Here is a 23,558-nt window from a genome sequence, read left to right as displayed (position 1 = left end):
AGTTAGCAGCAGCATAGAACAAAGCAAGTCATCTGTTTACCATTCCTTATTCCTAGAAGATTTTTCTCCCATATTTTGGCATTAGGTATATGAATCCATTCCTATGCCAATGTTAATTTTTTAACTGAGAATAACAATGACTTTAAGACCTTTCCACTGTTGATTTTTATTTTGCTCTTTGTTAGGGTTTCAGTTTCATATGTGGTTGACTTAAATTTTTTTGGACAAGCTTCTCAACTGTGATTGACTACATTGTATTTGCATCATTTATTTGAGATCTGCATAAAGTAGACAATCATGATGAATGGTTTTGCCTTAAGTGTTTCAAGATTGCTTAAGACTAAAATTGTTTAACATTTTATCTCTGCCAAATTATTGAAATGCTTCGGGAATTAGGATACATGCAAAGTAGACATTAAAAAGGACAAAACAGAATATGAAGAGAACGTATACTAGTGGAATTTAAATAATGTAATGCATTTTTAAGTACATCAGAAACTAACTAACAACTCAGTGATTTTGCAAGAAAAATAATTGCGAAGGGTAGGAACACTGCAGGAAAGAAAAACGATTTTTTTTTGCAAGAGTTTCTTTCCCTTCCCTCCTTGCCTTAGAGAATAGAAAAGATAACTTCTTTTGCAGGAAATAAGTCAAGGTCAAGATATTGAACAAGGTGATACTGGTATAACTGGAGAGACAATCAAACTGGTCATAGATATTTATCCAAAAATTCTGAGAGAATTTAGGCACGTACCACATTGGCCTGTGTGTAGAGTCCTTATATTTTTAAACTGATATCCTTAATATTCATCCGAAGAATGGATACAAAGCAGGCAAACTTTAAATTAAAAAAAAGAAGCCAATGTTCATATTATTCAACATTTTTTTGCATGACCCTATGGCCCTGTGCATATCTCCCCAGCATACTTTCCTTGCGAATCACTGTCCTGAAGCATGTTACTCTCCAACAGTGTAGTCACTAGGCATAGACCTCTAAATATGGGCTCTACTGTGACTGAATTGGTGTCACTCATTCAGAACTAATGCTAAAGTTATGGGATGCAGCTGTGTAGAGAAGAAGGTAGGGAGCCACGTAAGCTTATATCCTTTTCCTATTATGATATTTTAATTTGCCCAGAGGTTGTGTTTGAGTCGCATCAAGGAACCTAATGGCTATACTAACTGGTTCTAGCAGTGGTAGAACTTTTAAACAAATGTGCAGTACCTATCCATGTGGATATGGTTCAGAAGTGCAGAAGGTAGACTGGATTTCTTCTGGGGAAAAAATGCGTTGTGTTCAGGGCAATACAGTACAGAGGCAGCTGTGTTGTTGCTAACGAAACATGCATTCACTCATTTAAATCTGCTATTGTATCAGAGCTTCAAGGGAATTAAATGCAACTGTAGAGCTTTTTAAAAAGATATATGTAGTCCTAAGAATTAGACATGAAAGTTCTATGGTTTGTACCTGCTGCTTTATGTAACAGCAAAAAATGAGAAGGGATGAGAGATTTATTTAAAACTAAATAAAGTGGAGAAAGCAAATTCATCTCCCCTCTCTGTCTGATATAAGTAAATAAAAAGCAAATAATGATGTCAGAATAAGAATTTAGAGAGTGGTCTCTACATTAGAGAGTGGTTTCCACAGAGGACATTGTGCTCCTGTAACATAGAAAATTGATAAAGAACAAAAAAATAGTAGCTTCTTTTAATCAGTTATTGGGTGATGAACAAAGCTCTTTGGGTTGGGACCTAACTTAGAAGCAAAGCTAAACAAAAATAGAAAGAAAAGGTGTTTTTGTGATGCCATTTAATGTTGAGTTGCCAAGTGTTTTACCAGGATGTTTTTAAAAAAATAAATATATTTTATATAAAATAAATAAAATATAAAAAATAATAATTTGAAAAATGTGAGCAACAGAGTAACTTAATTCAGTTATACATCTGTGTTGATCAGGGTTGTAGAAAAGGCTGAGAAATTAAAGCAAATCTTAACCTGAGTAAATAAAGAGGTACCTTAAAATGAATAATTGCTACCATTTGAGCACACTGCTGACTTTGAATTTCAGGAAGAACAGAGATAATTGTTTTAGGAATCTATGTATGAACATACCTGCCCAGTGAACAGGGATGAACCACCCTAGAAGTTGAGACAGATGAGTTTCTACACAGTGTTTTAATTTCGTGATATATGAATGCCTATTTTTTATAATACAAAAGCAAGAGATAATTGCAGATAAAATTAAAAGATTGAGAATACAGACATGATGATAGCAAATATTTTAACCAGAATCAAATTTATAATATGATAACAAAATTCAGAAGCTATCATACAAAGCTTTGCAGAATTAGGGAGGATTAGATTTTTGAATAGATGAAAACATCCACAGCAATGTTAGTTCCCCCCCCACCCCGTCTCTGCAGAATGGTAAACAAATTCATGCTAAAAAAAATGTTATGAGGAAGTTCCTCAGTAAATAGGTTTTGCTTAATTTATAGAGTGTTTGTACCTTCTCAGATAGATATAATGCTGGACCAGGCTGGGCCACTAGTGTTTTCTGACACACCATTTTTAGTGCTCTGGGACCAGTGTGACGATATATAACTAAAAGGTGATTATGTACAGTCTGAAATATTCTCTGTTGTTTGAGAACTATTTTATCATTGTCTTTTCCTGCGCTACTTACACACTAGCAAAATTTTAGTTACAATATGCTGCAAATTAGATTTCTGAACTTTAAGCACAGTCTTATAACACACAATGTTGCATTGATGCTTGCTGAAATATATTACTGTTTTTTCAACTCATACGTAATAGTATTATTACTCTTTGCTTCTGAATACATTATTTTATAATAACTCTTTGAGGGATTATCTTATCTAATACCTAGGTATACCAGGAAATAATAAGACTATCTAATTTCCCAAGAGATTTGGCATTTTGTGCCAGCATCTTAAATTGGGACCTGGAAATAATCTATTATATATTAGCAGAGTAAAACTCCTGTCTGGTGGAGTACTTCAAGTGCTGCCCTTAAACAAGGAGTTCTTACACTTATTCAGAAGCAAAACTTTTCCTTATAATTTAGTCTTCCCTCTCCAGCTGAGTTAGCAGTTTAAGCTGGCCTTGTGGGTCTGTTATTTAAAAAATGCTGTTCAGTGCATTTTTAAAATTCTGGACAACATATTGTATATTGAGAGAATTTCCTCAAGAGTAATGGCACGCACACTAATTCAGTTTATAAAATACTAATGTTTACTTCTAGGGAAAAAAAAAAAGTGAATGCAGTGCTTTAGGGACTAGAGAAAAATACACCATGCTCCATGTAGCAAATATTCTATGAAATAATACCTTTTTCTTAATATTCTGCATTTACATTGGTTAATTAGCATTTCAGTATATGGGCACCAGCATTTAAATTTAGCTAATGGCTGTGCTGAAAGATATTTCTTTAGTATTATCACTTAGCTAGCCTCCCAAACTCTTTATTTTCCTCTCATTGCATATGTAAATAATGATTCTTGTAAGTAACTTTTTTAATATATCTTTGTGCATGATCTTTCTGCCGTCTACCCAAAAGTTAACTGTAGGGGCATCTAGTAAAATTGGCTTAAATTTCTGTTTGTGAGGCTTACAATTGTTCTGAATGATAGCTTGTTGTTCAGTGGGCTGCCAGTACATGGTGCAGCTTTACAGATTTATTATTTTAATAGCCTTAAACTGTAACAAAATAAAAATTATACAAAATAGCATTGTGACTAAACCCACAAAATTTAACTAAGCTGTATTATGCCAACTGAATTCTGTCATGGTTTGAAGGCTGCTAGTGTTATAAAAGAAGAGTCATGTGGCACAAACGTGGCAGTCTGAATTCAAGGAGAGCCAACATCTAATATTCGGCTAATGAAATGTAGAGTTTCATCTTGTATTTCAGGTCTTGGTGTCTCATGATGAGTGCCCTAACAATTTATGACTGACTAACCTTGCTTATTTGGGGCATCCTGAGAGTACTTTAGTAATACAAATATGGAAAAACAATACTTGAGATATACAGGTGACAGAATCTTTTGCAAAAGATTGATTGCAAATGAAGGATCAAGTATACAGCAATTAACCCTGAACTAATGTTTTGGCAGAAGCCCAAGGTTGCCAGTCTTGTCTTTTGGGGGTATCTTAGACCAGTGTTAAGTTGTGTGAGAATGCAACTGGGTGAGGGACCAGTTCAGAGAGTGCAAGGAAGTGAAAAGAGGCTACAGAATGGAAATTTCAGAGCTGACCTTTGAGATTGTTTAGGAAGTAATGTGAGACAAAGAGTTAGACTGGGACTGAGGTGGGCTTATAAGCAGCTGAATGAGGCAGTAGCTAATAAGGGTAAGATAGAAAGCTTGGATTTAGCAAAAAGATTAGCAGAGATAAGGAGAAAAATTATGAAAACTGGAGAATGAGGGAGAAAGGAAGAAAGAGTAAAAGAATGAAAAAGTATAAATATATAGCTTTAGTACAAGTTAACTGTAAAGGAATTAATGATTCATGTTTTTAAAAAAAGTAAAAATGCTGTGAAGAAAATGAATGGTGCTTTTAAATAGGCAGATGATTAAATGTTAGAAAATAAAATGTGCTTAAAATGAAATAGTAATTGAGACTGGGTTGTTGTAGTTAACACTATAGCTAGAGATGGTCAGCAGAAATTGGAAAATTGAGGGAGAAAAAGTGTTTCAAAAGTCATTTTATAAAGACATATTTAATCCTTAAACTCATATAGAATAACCTGTCAAAGAAATCAGGGCATAGCTATATTCTGAGAATCACATAGTCAAGGATTGATTTAGCCTTAGCATGCCTAATTCCCTTATGCATTCTTTTGTGCACTTTCAGAATCCTGTATGAATCATCTCTGAAATTTTTGGATGAACTTCTGAATCCTTGACCACACGGAGGCTTTTGTCACGAAAATTTAAAGGGAGGAGGATGTATTGTTTTTGAAACCAGATTATCTTGTAAAAATATTAATACTTAGCATTTATATTCTGTTATCTTGTACATTTAAAGTAGGCAAAATGTATAAAAATGTATATAGAAATAATGTAATAGTAAAGACTTTTCAAATGTTTTTAAAGAGAATATTCTGTATAAAATTGTCACTTCGGGGGTAAGTAAAATCAGTAACTTTGTTTTTTATTAAATAATAATAATATTTGCTCAAATACCTTGAGATTGAGGAAACACATAACCTCAGTCCCTGGGAAGATTATGAAGCATATTCATGGAGATTATGGAAAATGTTTCCAGACACATGAAGAACTGAATGGTGATGAGGAATTCACCAAGGACAATTCTACCTAACCAACTGAATTGCCTTCCTTTTGTGGACAAAGGGAGAGCAATGGATTCCATTTTTCTTGTTCTTAGCAAAGCTTTTGACAGAGGCTCTTACAGTATCCTTGTGGTTAAACTGCAGAGAGAGAGACTGGATGAGTGAAACAAGAAGGTGAGTGGAAAACGAGCTGGACATCAAGCTTGAAGAGCATGGGTGCTGTACAGTCCAGCTGATTGCCTGTTACTAGTGGCCTTCCTCAGGGTAGATACTACGGCTGACACTGTTCAACATCTTCATTTTAAAACCTGGACAATGGGACGCAATGCAACCTCAGTCAGTTTGCAGATGACATGAAGTTGGAAGCAGTGGCTGATATGCTGAAGGGTAGGGTTGCCATTCAGAGGGATCTGGACAGGCTGGAGATGAGGGCTAACATAAATCTCATGAAGTTCAACAAAGACACATGCAAAGTCCTCCACCTGGGATGGAATAATCCTGTACACCAACATAGGCTGGGGGCCACCTGCCTGGAAGATGGTTCTTCAAGAAGAACCTGGCTGTGCTGGTGGACAACTTGAACGGGAGTCAGCAGCACATCCTTGCAACAACGAAGTATGACCACAAAACTGGGCTGCATTAGCCAGATCCTAGCCAGCAGGTTGAAGGAAGGAGAGTGAATTGAAACTGAAGACTGAATTGGAACAGGTTGCTCAGAGAGACTGTGGAAACATCCATCCTTGGAGATGTGCAGAACTTGAACTTAACTGAACAAGGCCCTGACCAACCTGATCTAATTTTGATGTTAGCCCTGCTTGAGGTGAGGGTTGGACCAGATTACCTCCTGAGCTTCCTCCCAAACTAAATTACTCTGTGATTCTATTATAAGTATACTGGAGGGGATGTGCCCCAGATATTAAATATATATTTGATAAATATATGTTAAATTGTTTTATATTCTGCTATTTTTATTAACTAAGACTAATGATGCAGACAATGCAGACATGTAAGCCCTTATTTGACTTTGTTAATGCAACCAGGTGCTTTCCTAAGACTAGTAATAGAATGTTGATTGCAGATTAAGTTATTTTGCCTTAACTAAAGCATCTATAAATTAAATGTCTGAGCTCATAATGCTATATTTTTGTCTATTTTAGAAGGAGATCTAATAGTTGTCTCTAGAAAATGATTCAACTACAGACTGTAAAAGGATTAGTATGTGCTTTGGATATCTAACTCCTAGTTATCTACAATTAACTGAGATGATTCCCCTACCTTCTATCTATGCAAATGGCTCGCTGAGGTCACCAGTGTATTACTGAGTGGCATTGAGACTGCAATTAGCAAGTTTAGCCAACTAAGATGGACTCCTCATTCTTGATTAGGATTTGTGCACAGTGCCTTACCCCTTTGCAAATCATCTGTCTAAATAGGCATCTACTGTGATATTTTTCTTTCTGTAGTAGGAATTCCTAAGATTTTTCTAGTGTCTCTGCTCTCTCAAATGGAGTAAACTACCTTTTCCCTGCTTTACAGTAAATTCATTTTTAGCCTTAGCATATACCAACTTCCCTACCTGTATAAAAGCTTATTTAGTTGGAATGTCTATATTTAAAAACAGTCAGATCCTTTATAAACAACTGTCAGACTTTGCAACAGCAAAATTGGTATGTATATGGATAAGTGAATTCCAGAAGATTTACGTTATCCACAACAGTAGCCTGAGCCAAAAACTCTAATGCTGCCACAGCAGGTATCTGTAGATCTGCCAAATGTTTATCTATCAACATCTTTATAAAAACTGTATTCTTTGGCCTTCACTCTTCTACATCTGTTAACAGGCAGGTGTTCCAGTAATGACCTTTTAAATCTTCTAATTATACAAATGAGTTAATGAATATGTAAATCAGTTTCTTTTTTCTGCTTCTCATTTTTTCACTATTTGCTCAGATTAGATTAGAAGAGAATCTGTTATTGTCTTGTTCTTCTTCAGTGTATTATACTGCTCTTTCAGTGGTCACTTCTCATGGACCCAATATCCCAGAGCCTGCAAGAAATAAAGGTAACTACCAACATGACAAAAATGAAGATTTCTTCTGAAGAAACTCAGAGGTGATATTGCTAGGAAGGGTTAAAAAATTTTAAAATAAACTTCTGACTTCCCTGTGACTGGTGCTCAAGTGATTCTCAAGTGTTGAAATAATTTTCTGCTAGCAGTGCAGCTGGTAAAATTCAGCTTGAGTGTTAGTCCAGCTATTTTGTAACTGCTCGGACAGAATGAAAACCGTTGGCTTTCTGCAACAGAAGTAATCACGTTCCTGGGATTTCTTGAGCCTAAGTCTGTCAGTGCTTTCTCCTTAGGCCTTTGTGGCAGATTTCACAACAATACAATAGAAGTTTTAGGTTTTATTCTCTGTTCTCATTGCAAAACTATTTAGATCTTGGCAAGGTGTTAAATCCATGCATTTTTCTTCTATTTTCAAGATAAAGTAGTATATGCCTTATACTGAATAACCTTTTTGAAACCTGTAAAGCAGAGAATTGTTTTATCTTATTAATTTGAAATTTGAGGGAGAGGGTTGGCTTTTTGTTTTTGTTTTTCATCTTAGGGTAATTTTGACCTTCAGAACAGTTTATTCAGCTAGCTGCACTATACAAACTGTACGTTTGAAAACTTGCTATACTTTTAAAACAGCTCCTTTGAGACCTTTTCACTCTTTGCAAGAAATTGAACTTGGCTTTGATTAATAAAATTGTTTGAAATATGAAGAAGACATGCTATTCGAAGATATTCCTTTGAGCAATTTTGATTTGTAGTTACTGACTTTTCTAGTCACAGCTGTGCCTGTTAGTGGCATACCTGTTAGCCCTTCTGCATACCTACCCAGTATTGATACTACTGAATAAAGAAATAGCTTCAAACTATCTGCAGTGGTGTGAAAGTCTTTCCTTTAACTCTTGTTTTCCACAGTCAAGATTTCTATGTTTAAGCTTTATTTGTAGGGACTTCCCTTTCCTCATGACAATGTTCATTTGCTCTCTTGTCTGGCTAAGAAACAAAATCCAGTAGTGTTCCACCTGTCACAGCTTCAAATTGTGAGCTAAAGAAAAGCCAGAAGAAGCTCTCAAGCTTCCTCTTTAGCAAAATATGTCTTTGAGTATGGATCTGACCACACAAACTTCCACTCCAGACCTTTCCTACTTGCTAAGGAGAAGAAGAAATCTGCCTCACATCTGCTGCTTACTCCAGCGATCGCTGCAAAGCGCTTTGCATTTAAACTCATGTTTGCTGTTGCTATCAATTGCTTTGAGGTTTTCTGATTTGGAGAAGGATACCAGAGGAACTAATGTTAGGACTGCCCCATGTCTGAAGGGTCAGCCTGCATTTGCTATTTCGGGTAAGGGAGGGGGGACCTGGGATGAAATCGGTAGGCTGCACAGGTTCCTGTGCGAATACAATATCAGCTTCATTTGGGGCAACTGTTGAGAGACCTTGCACCATACCATGTTAGTGAAGTGCTTCACTGGATCTACCTTCCTCATTCCTTCCCTTTCTGTCTAGTGAAATACTGAGGGCCAAAACTGACAAGTCAAAGAAGAATCATGATGTCTGGAACGTGAAATTAAAAGAAACAAAGAAACACCAGCTATCTGTAATATTATTTTCTGATTTGCTTTAGTCTGTTGTCAACCAAGACCACTGTCCAATGTCCTGCCATGTCTGTTCTAGGAGTACTTACAGCAGCAGCTGCCCATTTCAGACAGAAGAGCAGGACTTAGTACCTACAGCTTGACAAGTAGCTGGTCAAGGGCAGGTTTTGTGAATAGTTGCAAAGCTCCCCACAGCCAGCCAGCAGTTCTCCAGTTTATGCAAGCCCATAGCAAATAGGCACAAAGCTTGCCTAATCTACTTCGGATGGTAAAGTTCTTAGCATGGTCCTGAGCTGTGTTTAGCTGTATAGCCCCTTGTCTCAGCATGATCCTAGGCACAGCCCCATGCTTCAAATGGCTGTGTAATTTTAGCTTTTATTTGCTCAACAATCACTGAGATTTTTGCACCAGGTTATGTAGTTTGGCATAGATGTGTCCTTAGTCTTCTCTTAAAAACACAGAAGCATCTATTCCATTCCACTTCATAATTCCAGACAAAAATGCAGAAATTGTATGCATTCATGTTGAGGAAATTCAAACAATGGAAATTTCCCTCCTGTTACATTTACTAGTCTGCATTTTTTTCACAAAGGATCACAATAGCAGCTCTGTTACTATTACTTTCTTATTGCTTATGACTCTAGTTAATAGAAGCTGTTACCAACTTTTCCTCCTGTGTCATTTTTTGCCAGAAGACCACCTTGCTTTCAGGAAAATAACAGTTCTCAAATACATGACTTTACACTTATTTAGTGCTATTTCTTTTTCTACAGACTTCATGATACTAAATTGTTCCAATGTAAAATTCTCATCCTTTGTTTGACATTGCTGCCAACTTTATACCAGTTTCAAATATATATTCAAATTTAATTAGTTCATGCTTGTTTTTGTCCTGTCATTAATGAAAATATTAAATAAGATGCTTCTCCAAAACATCATTAATAATTCCTTTTCAGCCTAATCTATTCCCCTCTTCTGTTCAATTAACTCCTGACCCATCTTACTATTCCTACAATAATCCTTGTCCCAGTTAAATAATTCTTTATATACTGCAGTACATGCAGATTCTTTGTTGTAAAGCCTTACATTTTTAGTACACTTTAGCAGTCCCTGCTGGAAAGGTACATGAATCCGGTATATCCAATATGTATATATCAAAGGACACAGAGGCTAGAACCAGTCCAACCTCCTTTCCAGTCATTTGCAGTGTCTAATGGCATGTGTTTCCTGCCTTCTGGGGCAACTATTAAACACTAACATAAACTGTGCTAGCTCAGCTTTCATGTGATTATGAAATGTTGTTTTCATTTTTTTTGTTTTGCTTTGTTTGCTTGTTTCTTAATGAAACAATCATTATTCACTAATTGCCTAAAATGGTACCTGAGTACCAGCTTAATATGAAATCTAGGCTTCACACACCAACCTTTCTGAAAACTTGCCACGCTTATTAAGAAAGGGTATGTATTAGCTACCTAATTTTCTTAGAATGGCATCTAAAGAAAAAATGCAGTACCTGTAAGAGGGCACAAATCCAGTTAGACCAATCTAAAAGAGTACATAAAAAAAAAGTGAATTTAGCCCATGCTCCAGGCCATTTAAGGACAGTGTTACACAAGTTCTCCCACCTCTTCGTTGAAGAAAAAAACTCCTTTTACTGAGACAGCTCTTTTTACTGACCATAATGGCAAAAGCAACGTTCTTTCTTACACCATGCTCTAAGACCGCACACTTCTAGTATGTACCATAAAGTGAATGATTTTACTCTTGCTTTTTCCTCAAATCCAAACAAAGAGAGGTTCTACGCTTGTCCTCTATTTCATAAAACTGAACATGCTTCATGGCAAAAATAGCATTCCCTTTCCTCCACTCCCTTTCCCCAGATTGTCTAAGATGGACCATTGCTCTTGATCTGCACTATGGCTATTTTCATGTGGCTCCTCACCCACAACACTTTAAATATTTGCTTTGCAGTGAAAGCTGGGTTTACCCCTGCCTTTGGCTGGTCACCAGGCCCAGCAGATGAATTTCGCACTGTAAGGAGCAGCTAGGGGAATTCTCAGTGTGATTACCACAACTGACTACCTCCTTCAGACATTTCAGTCCACACTGCAACAATATTCAAACTCACAGACAGTAGCCCTAGACTTAGCCTGAGACTTAGACTGCATGGCACACTACATGTGAATCAAGAACTATACTAAGTATGAATCAAGAAACTGCTTTCCAGATAAAAGGAGTTAAAGATAGGGGTACTAACTTTTAGTGTTTATTGGATTTTTTTTTGTTTTTACTTTTTCGGATGTTTTCTATCAGCAGATTTTAAAAACTTCAGTTCTGTTAAGACCAAAAAAGAACTGTTAAACCAGCCTAACTGCAATGAGACTGAGAACTGTTTGATGCAAGAAGATGAGAGATGTTATCAAGGGATCTGTTTACAGCCTCCGGATTCTCTGATTTGATCGACGCTGGAATAGATGCTAATATCTGGCTCCTGAGCCACAGCAGCTCAGCCTGCCTGTGGGGAGTTCCTATCATCCCAGTCAAGATCATAGAGCCTTGAATTGCCTGAGCAGCACACAGTGATCACGGAACATAGCTTGTAGTTTTTAATTTATCAGTGTATCTGAATGCCTAAAAGCAAGCTCACTTCAATAACATCTAATATTAGAAAGTACCCTTGTGCTCTCTGATGAAAGACTCTCCTAGGCAATTAGCATTCTGGACGGGTGTCATGTTTTTGGCTCCTTAATTATGTTGACTTTGTGGAAAAATATATATGTAGAAACACTTTTTTTTTAATTCTGGTGAGGGGAAGATGAGAATTCTTTTTTCACAACGCTACTGTGAAGACCATCTTTGTCCCTTCAATTCTTAGCCTCTCTGTTTGAGTTTAGGACAACTCTTTTATCTCTAATTTTATTGAATTTCTATTGAACAAAAAAAATGCCTGTTACAAAGTATGTTTCTTTCTTGGTACTCTTTCTAACTTTGTGGATTTCTTTCAAGCACAGAGGACCAAGTCCAGGCCCGCATCCTAGATAGTTCCTAGTAAAGTATGCAGGGCCCCTGTGGAGAAAGGAATTTGCCTTGACAAATCCTAGATCCAGACATCTTCCCTGCATCTCACTAGACTTCTTCCTGGCTGCTGTTGCTCAGTTATCTTCATCTGCGCCATCCATTGGGCGGAATGCCAGCCATATCATCCCTGCTTGCCCCCATTTGTTTTCTAGGGTAGGACTTGTGGACCCCATCATAATTTTCTCAGACAAAAGGTGCTAATGGCAGGTTTGCAATGGTGTTGTGATTGCTATAGCGGCCTGTTTTTTCAAAGTTGATAGTTGCTCATTGGTTTCACTGAGTGCAGTGGATCAACATTTATTGCATAAGAACAGAATTCTCCATGACTCAACCACTCAGTCACATGGAGCAGATGCTCCATTTTACAGAGCAGAAACGTTCATGGAAAATGCTCAGCCTAGGAGGAAGATTCCCTTGAGAAGTCAAGTAAGTGTTTTTGTTTGGTCTTTGATGCTGTATCAGAACACTCTGAACTATAACAGAGAGCAAAAGAAAGGCTTTTTAAAATAGTGATTCACAAAAGAACAAAGAGCATCCTGCTTCTTCTGTTACTCAACTTGTAATAGTTTCACCAAAACCTATGAATATTCTTAACATTATCTTGTATTTACAAAGATACAAAATGTAATTTTAGTGCAGTACAAATAATGTTCCTTTTCCCAGCTGTCATTACCATGAACTTTTCCCACATTTCTTTCCTGGTCACAGCATATCCTCAGTAACCTTCCTTTAAAAGAAACACATCATATGCAATGGCCCAAACAGTCTTGTACTCCAAGATATCAGAATGCCCTTAGGCGAGACTGTCTGACTTTTCAACACTAGACGCTGTGCACTTCATTTCTATTATTTGCTATTCAAAATAACCCATGTCAATAAGCATCAAGCTAAAAAACTATAGTGAAAATAAGCGGAGCTCAATTTTTCTTTCTGCATTCCAAATTGCTGTCAAACATATTGCTGAATTCTAGTTTTCCTCCCAGTATTTTTCTCAATGATACTCCCAAGTTTATAAACATACAACAGGTATAGCAATTATCCTAGCCTCCAAATCACCACCAGATGTGCCTACGTGTCTGTTACAGTAAGCAGAAGAACACTGTATTCCAGAAAAAACATAGAGAGGATAAGCTTAACCCAAAAATGTATCATGTCTTCAATAATAAGCAGCCAAATAGAGAGACATGCTGCAGAAGAAAATGGGGAATACCACAAATGGCTTCTTGACCATTTGTCTGTATGTTCTTATTCTTGTATTCATATGACCTGATGGAGTCTGGGGAGCAGTGGTCTCTGCTGGCTCCTGCACCTTAGTGGTCTTCAGGTCTCCCACCTGCAGCCATACAGAGGCGAGCAGACCCAGCTACCCAGCACCTCTTCTCACCACCACAGCGACAGGCTGGAGATGCAAGCGTTCACACCCTGTGCTGTGTGAAATCCATTTCTCTCTTCTAGGTAATGTATGCGAGCATGGTTTAAGAATATTATTAGAATTCAAAATTTAGGTACTCAAAAGTCAAGAAATATCAAAATGAAGATGTGCACAGCTTTAACCTCACCTTTGAGCATGTGCAGCATGACATGTTATCTTCAGTTACATTAATACATGTTACTTATTTCACATGAACTGTGCCTTACTCAGTTCTCAGCCTCTGTCGGCTCAACAGATGATTCAAAACCCTTGCTGTTGACAACAAGCAGATATTCAGTGCTTTTTCTCCGCTCGTTGTTCAACGTATAGTTCGACGCTTAATCTGCTGCCTGCTATTGAAACCCAGCTCTGAGGACAAGATTGCTGACTTCCACAATGGTGTTACTATGGTACTACCCACAGCAGCACTGGAGAGTTTCACAAAGAAGGATTCATTTATCTTCCCAACTCCCTGTAGATTTTCTTATCTCCATTTGACAAACGTATAGTGAGATGAAGTTAAACATTTTCTACAAATTTTGGGAACTCAGCACGAGCTGTCACAGTATATGGCATTTGCTAGCACAAAGCATAGCTCTTACTGTCTCCAACGGCCGTTGTAGGTGCTAAGCACGCCCTGAATTAGACTTCAGGTTACCAAGGCACACGCAGGGCACACAGAAAAATGAGGTATGCATAAATAGAACTCCCCAGGTTTATTAACTTACAAGGTAAATTAATTTACAAGGTAAATTAATGTGTTATTAATAGGTAATATAAAAAAGTAATATATGGCATTTAGAAAAATGGTGTTTAAGTTGCAACCTAAAAAATAGTTTTTGAGCAAGCTATATTTTCAAACTAGGTATTCAGAAATAGTCTCTAAATTTAAGAGAATTAGCTCACATTTTCTAATAGCTGCTAGATTCTCAAAATTATATATGTTATGAAACAACATATATGTGTGTGTAGTCTGATAAAGTTAGGCAATATTAGTTCAAATGTGTGTAACTGTTACAGAGACACCTTTTATTTCTAAAGGGCAAAAATACATTTCCAGTTGCTGAAACTTAGCTAAATAGTATAAATTGGTATTTTAGCTGAGGTAAGACAGAGTCCTATTTTAAGATGCTAGCATCTGCAAGAAAAATAAAAATTAGTTGGAAATTAACCAAAGAGCTCTGACAGCTGCATAGAAAAATCTGTTTAATGTTTTTTTGTTCAGTATCTGTGCTATAATATATACGAGTTGCTGTTACAATATTTTTGTTTTTCAGAACTTTTAATTCCTAAGTCTTGCAGGACAAAGTGATTTAATCAACTGCAGGTCTATCCCTTCAGGATGACAAAGTGCATTAATCATCTCATTCATCCTTTAATTTAGCACAAGAAGAGTGGATACCTCAGGGGATTAGTTATAGGTTATAAGATCCATTCACTGAGTAGCAAATCTTAGACATAATAATGAAGATGATAGGTAAAAATAGAACTTTTCAAGTGTTTCTGACTTCTCTCCCATTGAACATCTCAAAGCACCTAACTCCTTTAAAAATGTCACCCCCTATTGCTATTTCGAATCAATTTTGATCAATGGCAACCAAATCTAATTACTGATTGCACATCTGGTGGTGTCAGCCTGGTTCTCAAAGAACAAGAATCCACTAACAGAAACAGTTACTAATGTTTAATAATTTAACCTGGATAAACTATCTTGATATGCTCAGATGCTAATTTTTTTCAAATGTGCTAAGAACTCTAAACACCCACAAAAATCTGTAGGAATTCAGGTGCTCTCAATTTTGAGATCTGCCTCCAAGGGCCACAGAGCTTAGCCTCTACACTGATCTGAGCTGATGGTGGGCACTGCAAAGAAATAAAGCCCTTCTCATTTAAAAGGGGCCAGTTCTAGTGTGCACTAGTAACCTGTGCATGTTCTCCGAAGGGGCTGTCCTGCTCTCAGTGAAGCACAAATTCCCTTTCATAGCCTCACCCTAGGCATAAAGATTTCACAATTGGCCTTAGATTTTAGATTCATCAGTTCTTGTATCCCGTCTTGAGACACCTAGGGCCCTGTTCATCACAGGTTCTGAATATCCATATAGTGTTACTCGCAGGTTGTTTCATGCCATCTTCTCCTTCTGCACAACCAAATTTTATCAAACACAGCTTCAGTTCCCCCCGCCCCCTTTTAATCTAGGTATCTCCATAAGTGGCATTGGAACAAGTCAGCTATAATTCTAAATGGGCTCCAGATGAATACGGGTTCAGTTTAGACCCGTGAATGCCTACATTTATGGAAGGCGCCCGCCCCAGCATCCCCAGCAACCCAGCAGAAGGAATTAAGGAAATTTTCCTCACAAACCCAAACTAGCAGGCACACTAAAGCGACTGGTCCGGTAGCAAGCCCTGCAGGGTTCCCATAGCCTTAGAAGTCAGCTCAAAATATGCTAACATAAGCACTTGTATAAACAGATGTTTAGGTCTTCAGTTAATGTAAGTCACATTTATAGTTTTCAGTTAATGTACGTCTCATCTACTCCTAGTCTCACAGGTAATTTGCTCTAGCTGCATTTTGTCTCTTAGGCCCTGAACACTCCATTTTAGGCTCCTTTCCAACTGCTCTCTCCAACAACACATAAAAACCATTATCATTCAGTTACAGCACAGGGAATAAAAGAGCAGCTCACAGCTTACCAGTCATAACTAAAATCAACCTACATTTCTTTTCTTTTTCTTTTTTAAACTCTATCATTCACACAGTTGCCCAGTCCTAGAGGAGTTTTCCTTCTGGCTCTGCATTTAACTCCTGCTTCTCAGTGCTCCAGAAATATATAGCATGAAACTTCTCACATGCTACAGAGAAAACACATTTTCTAATACAGTTGTGAATGCAAGAAGGAAAGCTTTGTAATAGCCAAAATCAACAACAGTACATTAAAGCAGAAAGGTAGCTCTTCCTGAGCTACTCCTAGATAAAATTGCTGTCATTATTCCTAAAGTGAATCCTACCACACTTTTCCAACAAGCAGAGTCTTTTATCTATCTGCTGAAAGGAGAACACTCACTTAGTATTATTTATTGGGTGATACTATAGCAGGTTTTTTCTGTATTCTCTTTAAATGTTTTCCATTCTTCCTAACACCAAGGAAAATGCGGTTTTGGTTTACAATAATGTAACAATTGTTTAGTCACCATATCACAAGTGTTTCAACAGTATAGATTTATGCTGGTGCCAAAGGGCCTGTGATTAAGTACTGACATAGAAAAAAACACTGTGTATTAGGTATTCACCTGATGCCAGTATCTGACCTATTCTAGACTCTGCAAATGTTTATTCTCATGCCAAACTGAATTCAGTGTGAATTCATTTAAAAATCTCAAAGGCTCTGCTAGCATTACAAATACGAAAGCACTTAATCTAACACTGATAATCAGTGACTTCTGTATTGGATGCTAAAAACCTCAGAAGTTTTAGTTATACTATGACATGGTCAATAGTTGAGAAGGAAAGACCACATTCACTGCTGATGTGACCTGGGGCTACACCTTTTTATACCATTGAAGATTTCTCCCATTAGGAACTCCCTACCCCTTGAATGAAATTAGTCACTCAATGGAGAAGAGAAGTACCACAGTGAAATTTAGGTGAGTATCTGTTCCTGTATGAGTATGAGAACTCCCTATATGGTTGAGGCTCCCAGTAATACCAGGCCCTGTAAAGCTTCTTGATCTGCAGGCAATGTCAGTGACTCAGTTGCCAGACAGCTTCTTTGGCGTACTGCTTATCACCATTGCAGGATGAAGTTCTTCATTCTCAACTACTTGTCACTTAAAATTTTCCTTCAATAATATTGAATAAATGCAATGAAAATGTCTAATTCCAGGGCACAAACATGCTTTTGAAAAAGAACATGAAAACTTTCTTCATAATTCAAATAACTATTTCCTGTGCACTCATTCAAAAAAGAGGATGGAAATTAGGCTGGAACCTGGCCCCTGCAAATTAGAGGCAAAATTCCTATTGACATCCCTACTTTTGACTATTTAATTCTTTAAGCTTTAATTACTACTAATAACTACTTCTTTAATTATTTTGCTATTTAATTCTCCACCACAGATTTGAGTTGAGTTTTAGGCTTGCTGTCAGCTATGCTACACTACCTTCTCCTCAAGCCTCCTTAGTTTAAGGGGCATAACACTTAGGAACAGAATTACCTCTTTTCCTTATACATTTAGTATCTCCAGTTGTTTAAGGAAATTATACAACAGGACGTGAAGTAAGCTGAGAAGATTCTCTGAGTGTTTCATTGTATGCATCTATGTTGCATGTCGAATGGTGAATATGACTTCTAAGTCTCATTATACTCCTATGGAAGTAAAGAAATGAAGCAATGACCTGGTTCAGTTCTCGGCTCAACAAAAATACTTTTGAACTGGTTAAGGGGACTATGGTAGCTCCAGATTTTTGCTCTTTATATAGATAAACTGAATTGAGGATTAGATTACGCACAATGTCTTGCATTATAAGAATGAAAGAGGAGCCCAGGCTCACAAAAGATATCTTGAAGGAAAAGATAACAGTGAGATCTCTTTAGGTGCAAGGCATTCTTTATCCTTGCTGGAGCTTCAATTGTTCAATTTCCCAATGTTTTTTCTCATTGTAGATGGCTATTCTGTGAGCCATAGTTTCTCACCATAAAAAGAACCCAAAACATTTAAATGAATAATGCAACATATCTCTCAGTTCCTAGTGAGCAGAAGCACCATTACCACTGAATATTAATAAACACCTGCCTTTAAGCAACCCTCCATGGAAATTTGGCAGCTAGGAAAATCTGTAAAGCTGATGTTGCAGAGTAGCCGACGAAGCTTGCTGAGCATTATGCAACGGACTTCGCTACCAGGGCAGACTGGTAGCGGAGAGAGCAGTTCTGCAATCACTGTTCAGACCATATCGTTGCCAGATCACCCTGAAGAGGGTCCTGTTTGTCACCACCTAAAACAGAGTTTATGGCTCCTGACACCAGCAATATACAAAGCAGGAATCAGTACTATTCTTCCTTTAGCTGTGGTGCTTTCAGATGTGGATCCAGAGATGATCTTTCTGTCCTTATTTTTCACAATGTTCAGAAAGAAGACTTCAAATTGCAAGCAAGATGAGGGTTACTGTGACTTGGCCAGCAATTTGTGCCCTCAGCAAGGGACAGAAGGTGGCAGAGGGTGCGTGTGCAGTGCCAAGCCTCCTTTCTCCAAGACTCCAGTTGTGACTGTGCGTATATCTGCAGTGAACTCAGTACAGACACCATTAAGATTCTTGGCTAAGAAAAGGTTAAATAATTTTCTTAGTAGAAAGTGGCATTAAACAAAGTAACCTCATTGCACTTTTTTCTATATGAATAGTAGCATTTTTCACCTAGAGGCTTTGAATATTTGGCCTGTGCCCTCAAGAGGCAGAAAATGTAAATGGTAGTCAAAATTCTGTCTTGGCTGGACATGGATATACCACAGACATCTCTTTCTCTTCTCTTTCCCTCCCTCTCCTCCAATACATCTTAAATCTCTGTCAAGATATCTAGCTTACTGAATCTTAGATAAACTGCCTGATAGATATTGTTTCCTGAGGATTTTGGACCCATTAACAGGACAGATGATCTGCAATTAACCTGCTCAGAGGCCTTGATTAGTGCAGGGGAGGAGGGGCAAGAGGAAGAAAGAAAACGAAGAAGGTAATTTTAATGCTCTTTTTAAGGGAGGGTTTGTCTATGCAGGTAGACTGTATTTAGCATAGCTGAAACTCACCTTTTATTCAGGATCTTCTTTATACTTAGATAAACTGACAAATAGCTTTGTGATTCTTTGATGAAACATGCGATTCCACCTGTACAAATATACATATACAATTGCTAAGCTCCTGTGGGTGTACCTAGGCTTGTGCATAGGTAATTCTCAAATTCCAATTGCCTTCATTTGTAATTAGAAAACAGACCTTCAGAGGTTTATAAATGTGACTTCAGTAACTGAGTCCTTATTAAACATCAAGTGCTATCTTTATGTTTTATATTCCATATATTTACCCTTTAACTATTGTGTATTGCTTTAATCCTGTTTATAACATTTTAGTTAAATCACTTAATTACTTAGAAGTATATAACTATTAAGAGTATTTTCTCTTTGTCTATTTTTATGCCTAAATTATTCTCTGGCAATTTTCTTCTTTGACCGAATCATGTATTTATATTCTTTTTTAAGCCCGCCCCCCCCCATTTTTTCATTCATGTAATTTTGGCACCTTTTCTTCTTATATCTCTCAAAATTCTACCATTAACTCAGCTTCTCAGCTTATTAATTCATTCCTCCTACTATTTCATTCTAGACAGTACTGCATTAACAAAATTAATCCCATATTTATCTTGCCTCTTCCATGCCTAACCGCTTCTGCCTGCCTCTGTCTTTTCTAGCAGAGCTGTTTGCCTTTAATAAAAATATTTCGTGGCCCAGTGAAACAGGGAGAGAAAGACAGAGAGGGAGAGAGTGACCTTATTGTCCAATGGTTAGATCACGTCTCTGAATCAACATAATAAAGGTCTGAACCTTTAAAATCTCATCCCAAGTAGGTGTCCTGACCATCAGGTAATTAGCCATTTGGGGATCATTCTCTCTTGCTGTGGCCCTTCATAGGGAACATTTGATTAAAACTTGCATGTTTCTCATGAAAAGCCTTAGTCAGACAGTACAGCATTTTCAAACAAAAAAGTGCTTCCAGGAAAAATCCCTGTTCAGCTCTGGTTACCATGGATAAAGACGTAAATCTTTCATATGTATAAAATCATACAGATTATTCAGCTCTTCTTTCACTTTGACTAACATGTTTTTCATACCTTCACCAACACAGACATCATAAAGACCCAGCTTCAGCAATTAAGCCCATGTTAAACTTTAATACAATATCCACTGCGCTGAAATTTACAGATCTATAATTTCCAATGTCATTCCTCTCTGTAGTCTCACATTCACCACTGGATACACTAAAAGTGAACAACTGATATTCTATCCTCTCAGCGACCACGCAGTCTCTTTACTATTTTAGGATCCCTTACCAAAAACATTTAAATATGTCCTTACTAAAATAATTTACTGATATACTTTTCTATTCCTTTTTCAAAACTATCCAGTCCCAAAGTTTTGTTAGAGCCCTACACCATCCCTAACTTCAACAACGGAGTCCCATTTTTCTAGTGTCTCTAGTAATTTTCCCTAATCACTTATACCCTTCAGAATTTCTTTCCACTTTACTTTTTGTTACTTCAGAAATTTCTTGAAAACACGAGAACAAAAATCACAAACAAAGCAACCTAACAAGATTGGTAGACCTCAGCATGCATGCTTAATTTATTATATGAACACTGTAAAATCTTGGCACTGACGCATCTCTTGCTTGAGAAAAAGGTTTTGAAACAGCAACTAACTTGCATGTGTCATGTTTGTAACACTGTCATTTTCTTATTCCTCTAATTTACGCAGAGACTCAAATCTTGGAGTTGTAACGCATGTCATTAACCCAGCTCTTTAGACCTAAAATATTGACTTTGATCTGTCTATTCCTGGGGCTTTAAGATCGGTTGGTGTATCTTTGCAAGGGGCAGCCTACTGTGAAACTATAAAATAAAACCAGCTATGTAAGGTCAATCCTTAGACTTGCCAATCCTGAAAATTGCTACTTGGGCTGTTTCCAAGTGCCCTGTTCACCTACCAATTGACTGTACACTCTTTCTTGACACTTCACTCTTGTCTTTACTAGCTTTGTGTACTCAAGGATTTCTTTCTATCTTTGATGAACACCCTTTCCTCTCGATTTTTCACATTGCTTCACATGCATTTGAACAAATGTTGTTATTTTGCTAATCCTCTGCACAGAGTGGCTATAAGAATTTTAATTTCCTTTTAAAGTCTGCATAGTATTTGATCATAAATTCACAGGAGCTATGCAAATCGTTGGTCGCAGAGCTACAACGACTTCCACTGTTATTTTGTATTTTGACAAACAACTTGATCTCTCCCTGTGCCTGTCGTTCGCTCCTTTCTTACCTTCAGTTGTTTTGCAGTTCCCTGCTAATTCAAATGACCTTTTTCCTTGTTCCTACTACTAGCTTTTAAAGCCAGATGGTTTGCATAACCCATGAGAATATAGTAATTTATGTCTCAGCACTTTCATTTCTCATCTTGTCCTTTCCATATACTACTTTTTTTTTCAGTTTTCCCTTTTCAGTGCTCCAATTTCTTTCAGAGTTGTTGAAATTGATTTCACGAGTTAAAAAACATTTGATTTAAGGTGACCTTTTGGGTTATTGAAACCATTCCCCTGCAAGTTGTAAGCAACCATGTAACAGACCCCAAGTGCAGAAATGCTTAACAAGAACATCCATCTCTCTCTTTTGCAAACCCCAGGCCAGCAGACGACACCACATGTCTCATTATGTTGAGATTTGTGTTTTCCAAATCAAGTGTCGCTTTTGTTTGCGACCTGATTGCCAGCCGTAACCACACAGGTAAGGAAGCAACTTTGCTCTAGCTCTATAAAATATTACTCGTTTTCCTTAGTGCAGGGGCTCTTTCCCCCCAGAGAACTGCGGAGGCTCGCAGCCAGCAGGAGCCGCAGCCGTCCCGCACGGCCTCTCCTGGGCCGTGTGTCCGGCCCGGCGGTGCTGTGGGTCCGGCCCGGCAGTGCTGTGAGTGCTCTGCACCGGCCGGGCCCCGCTCGGTGCAGTGCGTCTCCCATATCTGAGAGAAAGCGGCTGCGGGAAGCGATTTAGGCATCCCACACTCCTCCAGGATGAGCTGATTTTGCACTGGTGGGCTTTCATTATCTAATTTTCTGGGCCACGGCAAAGTCGTGTCACGTATTACTCATTTTACTCCTTCTTTGAAATACCTTGAGCATGAGTCTAAAATGACTGTACCTGGTTAAAGACAGGGCTGAAGTATGTCACGGAGTATAATTAGAGTTATTTACCTCAAGTGTGAAGAAGATCAAGGAGAATCTGGGACTTAGGCAGCACCACAGAAATTAAACAGGTGCTGGCGTGAGGAGGGGACAGGAGTCGCCGCCGTGGACAGCATTACGGAGCCGCTTGGGCGGACGACAGCCGCCCCGTTTCACCCTGGTGGCGGCAACGTCCCAGGGCTTTGTACCGAGACCCAGCGTATCGCACGGAGAGCCTGTGCATGCAGGAGAGGTCAGTGGGCTTGTGCCGGAGATCCTCACTCCGTGGCATTCCCGGTGGAGCGCTCCCGTCCACAGGGAGTGGATCGGGGACGGCGGGGGGACGAGCACGTCACTGGTGCCGGCGTCTCCCAGGCAAACAGGCGCACGTCAGCTGCCGGCGGTGTTTGCCTTCGGGCTCATAACCGCTGCCGCACGGCAAGCAATTTTCCATGAGCCACCAGCGGTAAATAAACTACCGGGTCTGCGAGGAGGCGGCAGGGAGAACCCCCCCCTCCAGGGCGTTTTCAGGACAAAACTTTCCCACAGGCCGAGCTGGTCTGGGGTTCAGGTGTGTGGGGCAAATACACCTAATAACCCCGCTCTGAGCCATGTTTTGGGGGAAAGAGAAAAGAAAAAGGGAAAGAGGGAAGGGAAGGGGAAGGGGAAGGGGAAGGGGAAGGGGAAGGGGAAGGCGAAGGGCGCCCCCGAGGGCGAGGGGGTCGCCTGGAGCCTCGGGGCCCGGCTGAGGCAGGGCCCCCTTCGGGCAGTGACGGTTGGGGGCCCGGGGGGCTCCTCCCGCGCTTCCCCCGGCGCAGGGGGGCGCTGCTGCTCCGAGGCCCCCGGTGGGGAGCGCAGCGCCCTCTCCCGCGGCAGAGCGGGCTGGGGGCAGGGACGGGGAGCGGGAGCCTGGGGCGGGATGGGGAGCGGGAGGCGGCGCCGCGGGGCGGGATCACTCGCCCCTTCCCACCGCCCCCGCGCCTGCCTGGCCGGGGCCGGCTCCGGGGCGGGCGGGGCAGGGGGCGGGGCCATGCGGGGGAGGGGCGGGGCCAGCTCGGGGCGGGCGGGGCCATCCCGGGGGCGGGGCGGTGCCGGGGCGGGCGGGCGGCGGCGGTCGCTGTCC

The 23,558-nt window shown here is 39.2% G+C and overlaps 1 protein-coding gene across 2 annotated transcripts in view; it reads left to right on the top strand.

Moving 5' to 3' along the window:
* The window catches only part of NCAPG2 (non-SMC condensin II complex subunit G2), a 55,307-nt gene extending 47,067 nt beyond the window's left edge, over window positions 1-8,240 (top strand). For both annotated transcript variants that reach the window (XM_064505752.1, XM_026103076.2), the window contains exon 29: window positions 4,877-8,240. In XM_064505752.1, the coding sequence (XP_064361822.1) occupies window positions 4,877-4,928 (52 nt within the window). In that variant the 3' untranslated portion in view covers window positions 4,929-8,240. The remainder of the gene's footprint in view (window positions 1-4,876) is intronic.
* Window positions 8,241-23,558: the final 15,318 nt, after the last annotated feature.

The sequence above is a fragment of the Dromaius novaehollandiae genome, chromosome 2, assembly GCF_036370855.1.
Source record: "Dromaius novaehollandiae isolate bDroNov1 chromosome 2, bDroNov1.hap1, whole genome shotgun sequence".
In the NCBI taxonomy this organism is placed as follows: Eukaryota; Metazoa; Chordata; class Aves; order Casuariiformes; family Dromaiidae; genus Dromaius; species Dromaius novaehollandiae.
Note: the sequence above shows the minus strand (reverse complement) of the source record. Positions and strands in the feature narration are given on the sequence as shown.